The 13,262-nt window shown below is 53.4% G+C and overlaps 1 protein-coding gene across 4 annotated transcripts in view; it reads left to right on the top strand.

Moving 5' to 3' along the window:
* Positions 1-13,161, top strand: part of Spns2 (sphingolipid transporter 2) — a 38,001-nt gene extending 24,840 nt beyond the window's left edge. Inside the window, exons 3-13 of one of the 4 annotated variants that reach the window (XR_005975629.1) lie at positions 1,007-1,143; positions 5,494-5,645; positions 5,848-5,914; positions 7,409-7,551; positions 7,821-7,973; positions 8,060-8,249; positions 8,379-8,444; positions 10,435-10,533; positions 10,616-10,779; positions 11,172-11,332; positions 11,780-11,882. Coding sequence is in view for 3 of the 4 variants with exons in the window: in XM_041664380.1 (XP_041520314.1) it covers positions 1,007-1,143; positions 5,494-5,645; positions 5,848-5,914; positions 7,409-7,551; positions 7,821-7,973; positions 8,060-8,249; positions 8,379-8,444; positions 10,435-10,533; positions 10,616-10,779; positions 11,141-11,332; positions 11,780-12,242 (1,826 nt within the window). In the remaining variant the exon portion in view is untranslated. Of the gene's footprint in view, positions 1-1,006; positions 1,144-5,493; positions 5,646-5,847; positions 5,915-7,408; positions 7,552-7,820; positions 7,974-8,059; positions 8,250-8,378; positions 8,445-10,434; positions 10,534-10,615; positions 10,780-11,140; positions 11,333-11,779 lie in introns of all 4 variants that reach the window. The other 3 variants (XM_041664380.1, XM_041664381.1, XM_041664383.1) reach the window with 3 other exon arrangements.
* Positions 13,162-13,262: the final 101 nt, after the last annotated feature.

Consider the following 13,262-nt stretch of genomic DNA (forward strand, 5'->3'; position numbering starts at 1 on the left):
TAAAGGATTTTTAAAAATTGTATGTGTATGAATGTTTCTCTGCATGTGCAAGCACTGCACGAGTGCTCGGTGACTATAGAGATCAGAAGGGGCATCAGATCCCCTGGAACTGGAGTTGTAGACAGTTGTGAGCCACCATGTGGGTGCTGGGAACTGAACCTGAGTCTTCTGCACAAACAAGAATTGCTCTTGACCTCTGAGCCATCTCTCCAGCTCAAGAATAATATAGGAAGAAATGCAAGCCAGGCATGGTGGTGCACACTTTTAATACCAGCAGTCAGGAGGCAGAGGCAGGAAGAACTCTGTGTTTGAGGCCAACCTGGTCTTCATGGCATGCTCCTCCAATCCAGCCAGGGCTACATAGTAAGAGTTTGTCTCAAAACAGTGTGGGCTAGGATTGTAGCTCGGCTGGTAGAGAGCTTGCCTAGCGTACATAAAACCCTGGGTTTGATCCCCAGCAGCACATACACTAGGTCTGGTGGTGCACGCCTGAAATCCTAGAACTTGAGAAATAGAGGGTGGTAGAATCCAGAGTTCAAAGTCATCCTTGGCTATGTAGCAAAGTTCCGGCCAGCTTGGGCTATGGGAAACCTTATCTCAGAAAGCAAGCAAGTAAAAACTAAATGGCAAAGCCTAAGGAACTCAGGCTCTGGGGCTAGGCAGACAAAGGCCCATTTCTACCTGGAGGGCCTTGGCAAGTCACTTTCCCTCTGACTCTTGGCCTCATCTATGGGTGGGAAGCTCTGGGAGGTGTGGTGGTAAGCCTTGGGCTGGCACTCTGTGTGAACGAGTATTCCAAGACATGGAATAAGCTGGCGGTGATAGAAGACATGGAGCCCCATATCCTCTAACCCCGTGTATTCACTGCCCGCTCTGGGTGCCAGGCATTGACGTTGTTCTCCCAGGGCTACTTCCTCTAGCTGGAGGCAGGTTCAGCTGTGTCTCGTTGCACTTGACCTTTGCCAGGACCTGCACACCCTCCAGTTCTCCTCTCTTCTTTCCACAGTGTTCATCTGCAGCTTCATGGTGGCTGCCCCCATCTTCGGCTACCTGGGTGACCGATTCAATAGGAAGGTGATCCTCAGCTGTGGCATCTTCTTCTGGTCGGCCGTCACCTTCTCTAGCTCTTTCATTCCTCAGCAGGTGAGGTTCCCCCATGGTTCTCCTGCTTGCTAGCGCTACCGCCATGTCCATTGTACAGGTTTCTCAAGGAAGGCTGGTCTGCGCTCCTGTAGACTGAGCCTGCTCCTGAGCTTCACCCCCAAGGCAAAGCCATAGCAGGTATCTTTGCGTTCAATTATAAACCAGTCCTGCAGACAGGGCCTCCTCTGTACTGACCTGGACTACGAGGCTTGCAGCTCTGTGTGGCAACCTGACTCTCTGAGCAGCCTATAGCCCCGCAGAATGTCAGGCACAGAGAATAAGTCTGCCCTAGATGTAAGGGCCTTGGCTTCCAGCCCTGTCCCTCCCCCTTCCCCCTGCCCCCAGTTTTCTTACTGTGCAACTTTCTCCGTTTCTGGTTCAGTTTGCTCTTTCATAACTAGCTAACTCCTTGAGTCCAAGTCCCAGGAAGGCAAGCGTCAATTCAGCATCGAGGTATTTTAAGAAATACCCTTGATTTTCACAGTCCAGGGTTTGACTATCCCAACTTTGTTGCCCATTCAGCTTTGTGACCCAGAGAAATGCACTTTACCTCTCTGAGCCTCAGTTTCTTCATTGTTAAAATGGGAACAGTCCTATCCAGGCTGGTTCTCTGTGAGAAGCAACTGAGTCGATGAATGTCTGGCTGTGGAGCATGGCCAGTGTCCAGCAAGTCCTCTTTTCTGTTCATTCTCTCCAAGAAGGCCTGTGTTGTCTCATGAGGGCAGTGAACTTCTCGTGGCTAGGAGTAGTCAGCCATGGGATATCATCTGTGGAGAGCGATGGAAAAAGAACCAACATCCTTAAGAGCTGTCTGTCTGTCCCTGCCCTTGAGAGAGGAGGGTGGAAAGGTGGCACAGGGGCTTCAGGATCATAGCCTTCAAGCTGTCCAAAGTGCTGAACACTGAAGAGGAACTGGCCCTTGTGGTCCATGGGTTCCAGGAAGGCTTCCCGGAGGAGGTGACACGTGGCTCTAGCAGAGATGGCTGAGAAGCCAGGACTTAATGGTGAAGTTGGCACAGGCAGGAGTCAATACCCAAAGATGCAGAGATGGTGGATTGTGTTTTGAGAGAAAGAGAAGGGTGTCATGGCTGGAAAGGAGAGCAGAGAACAGGTCAAGGAAGACCTTGAGTGCCAGGCCTAAGGCCCAGTCCTTCCTCCTGTGGCAGCGCTGAGCCTTGGAAGAGTCTGAAGGACAAGGAGGAGCCAGATGCTCCCTGATGGACCAGATAGGTCTGCAGGAGCTAACTTTGCTTGGGGAGGTGGGTCAGGTCCAAGGCAATTCCAGGCCCAGTGCAGGGTGGAGCCTGGTGGTCACCATGGAAACAAAGCTAGGAGCCTTCAGAGCCCTCTGTGCCTTGCCCTGCCCCTGGCTGGGCCCCTGGGGCTGCTGCTGGGACTGATCGATTAATGAGTCTGGGCCTTGATGCCTTCTGTGTGGGAGAGAAGAGTGGAGCAGAGGCAAAGAGAAAAACAGATCATCGCTTTCGCTTGTTTTGTAAACTCATTGTGATCACCATTCAAGCCCCATAGGGGCTTTTGGGGGACATTGGCAATGTGATTTTAAAGTTAATTTGGCAGAGAAAATGCTCCAAACAGCCAAAAACAATGTGAAAGATAACGGTGAATGGGATTTGCCCTGTCAGTTGTCAAAACAATGGCCATTCCGACTAAAGCAGCCAAGGGACACGAAGCAAGGCCCCAGGGAGTGGGGAGCCAGTGCTGGCTGAGGGCACATCTCTCACCAGTAGCTCCGGGGAGGAAAAGGGTACGATGTCAACCATGGTGCAGAATAAACTACAAATGGGGAAGTGAAAACCAAAGCAGGATAGAAACCTAAACTAAACTATAAAGAACAAGAGAAAGAGACAATAATGCTAGGAAAATAAACAAAGGGTTGTTAGGGAGTTCCAGAACATGACCAATGGCCAATGAATGGAGGAAGAGATACCTCAGCCTCCAGAGGAATCAGAGAAATGCAAAGCAAAACAACAATGAGATACCATTTCACACCCGTCAGATTGGCAACAATTAAAGAGGCTGACAATACCAAGTGTTAGTACAGCTGTGGGATCCTGAGATGCCTTGCTGCTGGTGGGAGTGTATATTGGTGGAGCCTCTTTGGAGATCGGAGTGGCAAGATCCTGTAAACCCCTGCTGTGTCCCAGCCTCTATCTGGAGAGACACAGCCTAGAAAAACTCCAGCGTTTGAATAAACAGACACGAGGATCCTCCTGGGATTGGGGAGGCTGGAAAGATGGCTCAGTGGGTAAGAGTACTACCGCTCTTCCAGAGGACCCAGGTTTCAGCTCGCATCATAGGGTGACTCTCAACCACTTATGACTCCAGCTCCAGGGGATCTAACTTCTTCTTCTGGCCTCTGGCACTGTATACACACACACACACACACACACACACACACACACGCACGCACGCACACGCACGCACACGCGCGCGCACACATCTTCGTAAACACACATACATGCACACAATGTAAATAAATATTTAAAAAACAAAGGAGCCGGCCGGGCGGTGGTTGCGCACGCCTTTAATCCCAGCACTCAGGAGGCAGAGGCAGGCGGATCTCTGTGAGTTCGAGACCAGTCAGGTCTACAAGAGCTAGTTCCAGGACAGGCTCCAAAACCACAGAGAAACTCTGTCTCGAAAAACCGAAAAAAAAAAAAAAAAAAAAAAACGGAGAAAGAAGTTGGAAAGATGGCTTGGCGGATAAGAGGGCTTGCTAAGCAAGCCTGAGGCCCTGAGTTCGATCTCCAGCAACCTGAGTAAAAGCCAAGTGTGGCAGTGTTCTCCTGTCACTCTGAAGCTAGGAGTGGAGTCAGCTGGCTCCTAGGAGCTCACTGTCTAGCTGAATTGGTGGGCTCCAGGTTCCGTGAGTGTCCCTATTTCTAAGAATAAGATGGAGAGCAATTTAACTCCTGGCTTCTCTGTGTACCTGCACACACTCATGCACGTACTTCTCATGTGCAAACACAAAGAGGAAAGCAGGCAGGAAGGCAGGAAACTACTCAAATGGCCACCACTGGGCCTGCACAGTTACTCAAGGGTGTATTCATATTAAGTAGCCAGTGGAAGGATAAACTTGATCAATGTCTATCATCACGCATATATGTCAAAAAATAATGAAGCACGTGGTAAAATAAAACAAGCGGAGGAGTCCCCTTTCTGTCTATTTGTTGTAGGCAGAGAGAACACTAAGTACTGTTTCTTGGTACTTACGTGTGCAGCATAGGACAGAGACAGCATCAACCTGGCGGCCAGGGGGAGGGGAGCAGGGGGGCAGGGCCACCTTAGCATGCTAGAGTGCTGAAGAGGATTGCTGTCTCTCCCCAGATCATTTCAACATGAAATAGAAGAGGGTGTTTTTATACTTTGAGTCTGGAGTAGGCTTTCTGGAACAAGGCATTGAGGAAAAAAACCAAGATGTGACAGCATCAAATTAGACACCAGGAAGCGTGTGAATGGTGAAACTGGGTAAACAAAGAGGAGAGAAAGGCGGCTGAGAACACTGGTGACACAGATGACAGGGAATCTAGCCCTGTGGTGTAGAAAATGCTAATATAATCTATACAAAAGAGACACGACAACCCAATGGAAAAATAGGAAAAGGCTGTGGACAGTTGACTCACAGGGAAAGAAATGCCAGGAACCAGGGAGAGTGAGACAAGGTCAAGGCAGAGGATCAGCATCCAGGGCCAGAGAGGTGGCAGGAGATGTCTGGAAAGAGACAATAGAGACAGCAGGGGAGAGCTGAACATGGCCAGTGCTGGCCGAGCAGGTGGTGTGGGTGGGACAGGGAAACTCTGAGCCTGGGCAGCTGGGGGCCAGTGGAAGGTTCACATCAAAGGGGTTGGACCACTGGCAGCTGGCATGGCCACACCCTTCCCCCCACTGTGGCCTTTGATGTGTGCAGCAGAGAGGGGCTCAGAGCCCACTAGACAACTGTGCCCATTCCCCTCACACAGTGGGTCTTCGGTGTGGCCAGGTTTGGTCTAGCCTCCCTGCCTCGGGGAGGGCACAGAGCAAAGGTGACTTCTGGATCCTAAAGTGAACCCGGAGATGCCAAGGTGCCCCGAGCACATAGTCCCCAGTGCTTGTGCAGACACAGTCTTGCCTTCTCCCAACTTGGGAATGATTTGTCCCAGTCAGATCCATCATTTTGAGGGGAATCCCAGGGCCCTGTGTGGCCTGTGGTTGTGGTCACTGCTGAGACTAGTCCTGGGCTCCATCCTCTCTCCGGGCTCCTGAACCCGGCCAGGACTAGTATGTAACGGGATAGGGATGTGCAAGCCTGGGAATGGCTGGTCCTCCAGCATTCTCTGTCTTCTTCCACAGTACTTCTGGCTGCTGGTCCTGTCCCGAGGGTTAGTAGGTATCGGTGAAGCCAGCTACTCCACCATCGCACCGACCATCATCGGCGACTTGTTTACCAAGAACACCCGCACGCTTATGCTCTCGGTCTTCTATTTTGCCATCCCACTGGGCAGGTAAGTGTGGGGCGCCATGATTTGTGGGAAGAGCACCACAGTCCCCTTGAACTCACCAACCCTACATTAAGCAGACATGGAGGCAGGCAGCCGTAGAGGACTCCTGGACCTGCTCTTCCACAGGCTGGCTGGGTGGGTGGCCAACACGAACACTCCACTCAGCCCAGCTGTTCGCTCTGACATGTGTCTGTCTTCTCTGCAGTGGCCTGGGCTACATCACAGGTTCCAGCGTGAAGCAGGCAGCTGGAGACTGGCATTGGGCCCTGAGGGTAAGGCCTAGGTCCCCTTCTCTTTAGGCTCCCCGCTCCAGCCTTTGCCCCCAGAGAGCAGCTCAGCCCAGAGGCCAGGCTTTAATCTCCAGGCCCACTCCCTCACTAGCCTGGACTCTGAGGTCTTGTCCCTCGAAATCATTTCAGGCTGAGGTATCAGGGGAGCTAGACAGCCCTGTCACCCACAGGGCCCCAGTCCAGGGCTGAAATCCTACACCCAGGCCCAGGGAGTGGAGAGGATGAGGATTCTCTCACCACATCAGGAAATTCCAGGTCCACAGCAGAGCTTCCTGCTTCCAGCCCTGGCTCTGTTCTAGGGCGAGGTTGGGACAGGACCTCTGTGTGGGGGCCTTTAGGGTCTGGAGCCACTTCCTGTTCTGTTGGAGGGTTGGGGCAATTCACCAAGGCCCTAGGACAGTGCAATCGGAGGAAACAGAGATTCCCCGTTTCTCAGAGAAACGGAAGCTCAAGACAAAGTGTTTTTTCCTCAAAAGCAGGAAGGAAGCAGCCACCGTGGAATTTCATGGTGGGGGTGGTGAGCCGTAGGGTAGAGGGCTTGCATGGAGCAGAGCTCCCAGGCCTGAGGGAAGCCAGCTTCTCTTTTCGCCTGGGCTGGTGTTTGGTTCTGTGTAGGGAGAGGCCTGGAGCCTTGGTATTCTGTTCTCAACATGAGGCTGGACACAAGGAAGACCCAAAACCCATACAGAGGCCTGTAAAGAACAGGCCACATGTCTGGCCAGTCCCCACCTAATGTCCATGTTCGAGGGACACACCTTGGAATATTCCTAGCCCCAGGGGTTGGGCAATTTGGTATATGGCTCTCTACCCCAACAAACAAACTCTTCTACTCAAAGACATCGTTCCCTATGCTTTTCATCTACCTGTCTTTCTTTTCTTACCCATCTACCCATTCAGCCACCCACCCACCCATTCACCTACTTGTCCATCCACCCATGCACGTGTGCATCTGTTTTCCCATCTATTCTTCATCTGTTTTTTTTTTTTTTTTTGTTTTTGTTTTTCGAGACAGGGTTTCTCTGTGACTTTGGAGCCTGTCCTGGAACTAGCTCTGTAGACCAGGCTGGTCTCGAACTCACAGAGATCCGCCTGCCTCTGCCTCCCGAGTGCTGGGATTAAAGGCATACGCCACCATCGTCCGGCTTATTCTTCATCTGTTGAGCCATCTCTCTCTCTCTCTCACTTCCCCCTTCACCCCTCCTCTTTCTTCTTCATCTCCCAATTCTTCCCCCCTTCCCTGAAGTCTGTTGGTCTTCCTTGAACCTGTTTTCCTGCCCTGCCTTTGTCCATTTTGAGCCCCCTGTCCCCTTCCCTGGCCTCATCCTCAGTGGCTTTGCTCAGCCTTGCTTTTATTCAGCTGGGCAAATATTAGCCTAGGAACAGGACTTGGAGCCCAGATAAGAGCAGTTGCCCGGGCCCTCCTGGTCAGCACAGAGTCTATTTGACACTCAGGCTCCACATTTCCTGTCCTACCAGGTATCCCCTGTCCTGGGCATGATCACAGGAACACTCATCCTCATCCTGGTCCCAGCCACTAAGAGAGGCCATGCTGATCAACTTGGGGGGCAGCTGAAAGCACGGACCTCGTGGCTCCGAGACATGAAGGCTCTGATCCGAAAGTGAGTGCTACTGTGTGGACCGAGGTAGGAGGGGGCCTGGGTGAGAGCCCCAAGCGGTCCCCACACTCATCTGCCATCTCCACTGCCTGTAGTGCTGAATGACATTTTGGTCTGAGAGTTTAATCGTTCCTGCATCCCTACTCCTCACCTGGGCCTGGAAAGAGCATTTCTATCTGGGGGAGACTGTGGGGGAATAGGCTGACTCCCCGGCCTCTTTGTGAAGGCTGCCTGCTGCGCCAACTCAGTGTCCCTCCCTGGATTCTTCCCAGCCGCAGTTACGTCTTTTCCTCCTTGGCCACATCTGCCGTGTCCTTCGCCACAGGAGCCCTAGGCATGTGGATTCCTCTCTATCTGCACCGTGCTCAAGTTGTACAAAAGACAGCAGAGACGTGCAACAGCCCACCCTGCGGAGCCAAAGACAGGTAAAGCCTGGATTCAAGGGACTGGGTGCCTCTGCCTCAACCATGGTCTTGTTCAAATCACACTCTACTGTCCTTTGTCCCCACAGTCTCATCTTTGGGGCCATTACCTGCTTTACTGGCTTTCTGGGCGTGGTCACAGGTGCGGGAGCCACTCGCTGGTGCCGCCTGCGGACTCAGCGTGCTGACCCACTGGTGTGTGCTGTGGGCATGCTGGGATCTGCCATCTTCATCTGCCTCATCTTTGTGGCTGCCAAGACCAGCATTGTGGGCGCTTATGTGAGTCCTTGTAAGGATGGGGAGATGGGCTAGAGTTGCAGTCTGACTTCCAGGACCCTCTGTTCCCATAGGGAGGGTCCTGTGTCCCTGCCTTGTACCCCTCATGGTTGCTTTCCTCTCTATGAATAGATCTGCATCTTTGTTGGGGAGACACTGCTGTTTTCTAACTGGGCCATCACTGCAGACATCCTCATGGTAAGCCAGGAAGTCCACAGTCACCTTCTGCTGACTGACCCAGGCTTTTACATTTCATTGGGGGTAGTTTGGGCAGGTGAGTGAAGTGTTAACATCACTTGTCAGTGGGAGAGGTGAACCCAGAGGCAGGAAGTGACTCAGAGATACATGGGGGTCAGATCTGGGAAGAGCCTGGAAACGGGGTTGAGCAGATAGATGCTGGGGTACAGGGGCAGGATTGTCTCCAGTTGCCAGTTAGTGGCTAGGAGAGCAGGCAGATAGATGTTGGGGTGCAGGGGCAGGGTTGTCTCCAGTTTCAGGTTTGTGGCTAGGAGGCTGGTGGTGCCAGGCTGGCACTGACGTGGTGCTGCCTGCCAGCACTCCTCCCTCTAGAGTTGAGTATCCTCGCATTCTGCTTTGCCAGCTCAGGCTGGGTCCCAGGCTGGATCCCAGGCGTGCCGGCCGAGTGCCTGTGGCTGGCTGGACAAACAGAGGCTGTCTTTACGAGACCAACAATGGCCTCCAGACCAGCAGGCCAGGGACAAAGGGCTGTCTGAGCAGTCTGCTTGGGCTTGTGTTCCTGGGTGGGGACAGAACAGGGGAGGGGCTGTGGGCCTAGTGACTTATAGCTCTGAGTGAAGTGGGGGTGGAGATGGCAGGACTATGATTCCTGCCCTTGGTCCTCAGGGGACCTCCTGATCAGGCTCAGGAGACTGCAGAGGACTGGAGATAGAGGGATAGGAGCTTAGGAACTGGTGCTTAGACCGGCAGGCCAGAGTCTGGGGCCCTCTGTAGTCCCTCCCATTCAGGAAGCCTGCCTTGCTCCACCCTATGTTTCCTTAAATACCTGTGTCCCCCAGCAGTGTCTGTTCTCTGCCCATTCATGCATTATGCAGAAGTATGGGGAGGCCTCAGCTAAGGGCCTCAACAAGGGGCTGGGCAAGCACAGGGGCAGGAGTCGTTCACTACGTAACTGTGGCAAGACTGAATCGAGAGTCTTCGGTGCTGGGCAGCATGCCCTCCCCTGGCAACCCCCACCCCCAGCAGCCCCTGAGGGCTGTCTGGGTCCCAGGGAAATCATGTCCCAGTTTTATTAAGTGTCCCAGCTAAGTGACTAATTAGTGCTGGAAATGGGGCCATGCAATATCCTTGGATCCAGATCCCTCCCTGTCTCCTCACCAGCAGTGAGGATGCTGCTCCTCTGGCCAGAATGACAGGAGTCGTGGACAGTGTGAGTAGTTGGAGCTCAGGGTAGGGCCACCTGGTTCTGGTTGTCCTAGTCTTGCCCACGTGTCTTCAAGTGAGGTCAGAGCCTGGTCTGTCTGGTTCAGGAGGACCTGGGACCCAGCAGCTCTTAGACTTTGGTGTCAGGGTGCTTGAGTTCAAGTAGAGGCTCTTTGGGGTGGGATTCTAGTTCATATCCTCGCCACTGGAGCCAGCCTCAGCCTTGCTAAATAAGTCTTCATGGAGGGGAACCCAGGCAGGTGTTTAGCTTATAGAAGGGGAGGGCAGAGTTGCACAATTCCACATGTGATCCCTCAGACATGAGGGTTCTCTCCAGGAGCATAGCAAGCTGAGGTCAGCCTGGGTGAAACAGTAAGGCCGTATCTTTAAAAAAGAAGGAAAGAAAAGAAGTGCCTCTGGGTCTGTTAGCTCAGGTCCTCCATGCTCCAAGAACTCTGGCTTTGGAAGACCTGTGCCAACTGATACTGAAGTTGTGTTCCATGTCTGAATGTAGTGGGGACGGAGGTACAGATTCCCATCACCAAGGTTGAGGTCTGGGGCCTGTCAGAGCCACTGGGGTGATGGAGTCTGAAGCTGTGTGTGGGAGCTTTGAGGCTCCAGACAGGAGGGGCAGATGCAGAAGAGAAGAGGCCATGCCTGCATGGGTGGGAGGTTCTACCAGGACAGAAAGCTGAGGCTGTGGGGGTTTCAGAAATATCATATCCACAGGGATGAGCCTAGGTCACACCTTGGCCCTTCTGGCACTGACCTGTCCTTTCTCCTGCAGTACGTGGTCATCCCTACCCGACGAGCCACTGCTGTGGCCTTGCAGAGCTTCACCTCCCATCTGCTGGGGGATGCCGGAAGCCCCTACCTCATTGGCTTTGTGAGTAGCTGAGGGTGGGGTCTGCCTTGGGTGGGGCTCAGAAGATAGGCCAGTCCTGATACCTGTACCCCAATCCCCACAGATCTCGGACCTTATCCGCCAGAGCACCAAGGACTCCCCGCTCTGGGAGTTTCTGAGCCTGGGCTATGCCCTCATGCTGTGCCCTTTTGTTGTGGTCCTAGGTGGCATGTTCTTCCTTGCCACTGCTCTCTTCTTCCTCAGCGACCGTGCCAAGGCTGAACAGCAGTGAGTAGGGTGAGGGTGGGCGTGCTGGGAAGCAGGGACTGTGACAGCTCTTTGAGACAAGGGTGGAGGAGACAGTGAGCTACTTTGTACCCTTATGGCTGGGTGACCTGCTGGAGGCCAGGACCAGCTCTATATTTGGCTGAGTCTTCTCATGCCCTCAGCAGCATCTTGTGAGCCCTACCCACTGTAGCCCAGGTTGGCAGATGCCAGGCCTTTCTTCGGTAGCTCTAGGAATGACACCCCCCCCCCCCCCGGAGTGAATAGGGTTTTAGAGCTGGGAGCCCCATTTCCTTCTCCTCTTATTTTCTGACTTCTTTCTCCTCTTTTCTCTATTCCTTTCTTTCTCCTCTCCCTACCCCTGGGCTTTCCCACCTCCCCCTGGGGCTGACGAGGTCCCTGCCCAGCGCCTCCGGTCTACCGGCCCCAGTGATGCGATGTGCCAGAGCCGTGCCTGGGCCCAGTCCCCGCTGATGCGCCACCCTGACCCCCGCCCGTCTCTCCCTCAGGGTGAACCAGCTGGTGATGCCGCCTGCATCCGTGAAAGTCTGAGGTGGTGAGTGCAGGCCAGGAAGGCCCTGTGGGAGGACTGGCCACAAAGGAACAGGGAACAAAACACCTTCTGAACCCTCTCCTTCCTGAGCAGATTCCCCACTGCCCTGGGTCTGCCCTCTTCCTTCTGAGATGTTGACATGGAATCTGTAGATATGTGGGAGCTGGCTTCTTCCAGTAAATCAGTGCCCTCCCTTCCCTAGGAGGGCTGAGAGCATAGGTCAGGCCTGGAACTTGCCAGAAACTCCTGCTGTCCTCCTAAATCCTCCTAGATGTGTCAGGGTACAGCTCCCACCCTGACCTTCCCAGTGGCCTAGCCCCTGGAAGCTAAAGCTTCCTGTCAATGTAAAACACGGGTCATAGCCTCCAGTACCACAACAGTGGTGAAAGCTAAGGAAGCCAGCTTTGGAACAATTTCCAAAGCTCCACCTGATCCAACCCCTTCCCACAGGTGCAGCTGGGACAGCAATGATCTGCAGTTTAGATTGGGAGAGGTCCTCCAGCATCCTGGACCTGCAGGACTGTCCCAAAGCTACCCGTGTGACTCACAGCTGAGTACTCACCCTCTTTGGCCCAGGACTGAGTGGCCCTATCTTGAAGAAGCTGCATCCTCAGTTAACGTGGAGGGCTGTGTGTGCTGGAGCCACTCAGTTGAACACAATTCAAGACCTGGTTGGGGGCTGAAGGTCCAAGAGAGAAACCAGCCTGTACTGGGTATTTGGGGAAAGCCTGGCCCGCCCTTAGCTCATATGATCTTGAGAGAGCCCCTATCCTCCCTAGACAGTGGGGCCAAGGAGCTGGAGCTTCCTTCATTGTGTGCCTTGCAAGGCACCCTCCATGGCTTTGAAGAAACAAGTCCTAGACTGTACACAGAAGACATGGCCCAAGTCTCAGGCCCTCAGTTCTGGTTCTGAGGTCCCCCACAAAGGCTCTGGTGTATGAGGACCATTTCCCCATCCTTAGGCTCTGACCTGGGGGCCATCAAATTCAGCCTGACACATGGAGCTGGGTGCTCCCTGGCTGGGACAGTCACCCTGGAGAATAGGTAACTGCCTCTGCCGTCTTCAGCTGGTTCTTTGCCCAGTTTTTCCCAGGTGGGACCATCCCTTATTAGAGGAAGCTGCAGCACTAGGGGTGAAGGCCCTACTCCCTCCCCCCACAACTCCTGCTGTACCCCAGAAGCCACCCCCACTTACAGGATGATCAGATTTGGCTGCAGAAAGCTGTACCTAGCAGCTGTCCACATTGCTTCTTGGCCTAGGGTATGAACTGCTGGAGATTGCCCACCAGTGCCTGTAGGTATCATACCCCAACTGCCTGTGGGGCGGGAGGCCTTCACCTCAGCCTTTCATCACCTACACACAGACAACCCTTCATTCCCCTGCAGTCACCTTAGGACACTTATCCCCAGCTTCACTCCTTGCACGCCAAGGTGGCTCTGGTCCTGGGGTACCATTGTAACCTACAGGAAATGTCCAGAACCAGCTTGGACAACAGTTCTCGTGGCCATCCCCCACTTGCTGGCTGTGGCTTCAATGGTGTTAGTGGTACCCACCCCACCCAAGCTCTGGGGCACCCTGGGGGTTTGGATGTGGGTGGGCAGAGGGTGCTATCCCTTATGACCAGCCTGGCTCCCACCCTAACCCCAGCAGGGGCCCCAGCAATGTTTTCTTGTTGTACAAGAACCAGGTCCAAGTGTTGCCTCCTCTTCCTTCCGGAAGCTGAACCGCTCCTTTATTTTTTAGAGCTGCTGATTGTGAATCTCAGAGTCTTAAGAGAGAAGCCAAATATATATTCCTCTTGTAAATGAAGAAATAAACCTATTTAAATGTTTTGGTGGCTCTCCATTGAAACAGCCTGGGGAGGGACAGAACTGAGTATCTAAGCCTGAAGCCAGGCCTGCAGTAGATGGACTTTGCCCCTGGAAGGTTGGT

This window comes from Microtus oregoni, unplaced genomic scaffold (assembly GCF_018167655.1).
Source record: "Microtus oregoni isolate MIOR12 unplaced genomic scaffold, Mior012 000015F_ref0000493, whole genome shotgun sequence".
Classification (NCBI taxonomy): Eukaryota; Metazoa; Chordata; class Mammalia; order Rodentia; family Cricetidae; genus Microtus; species Microtus oregoni.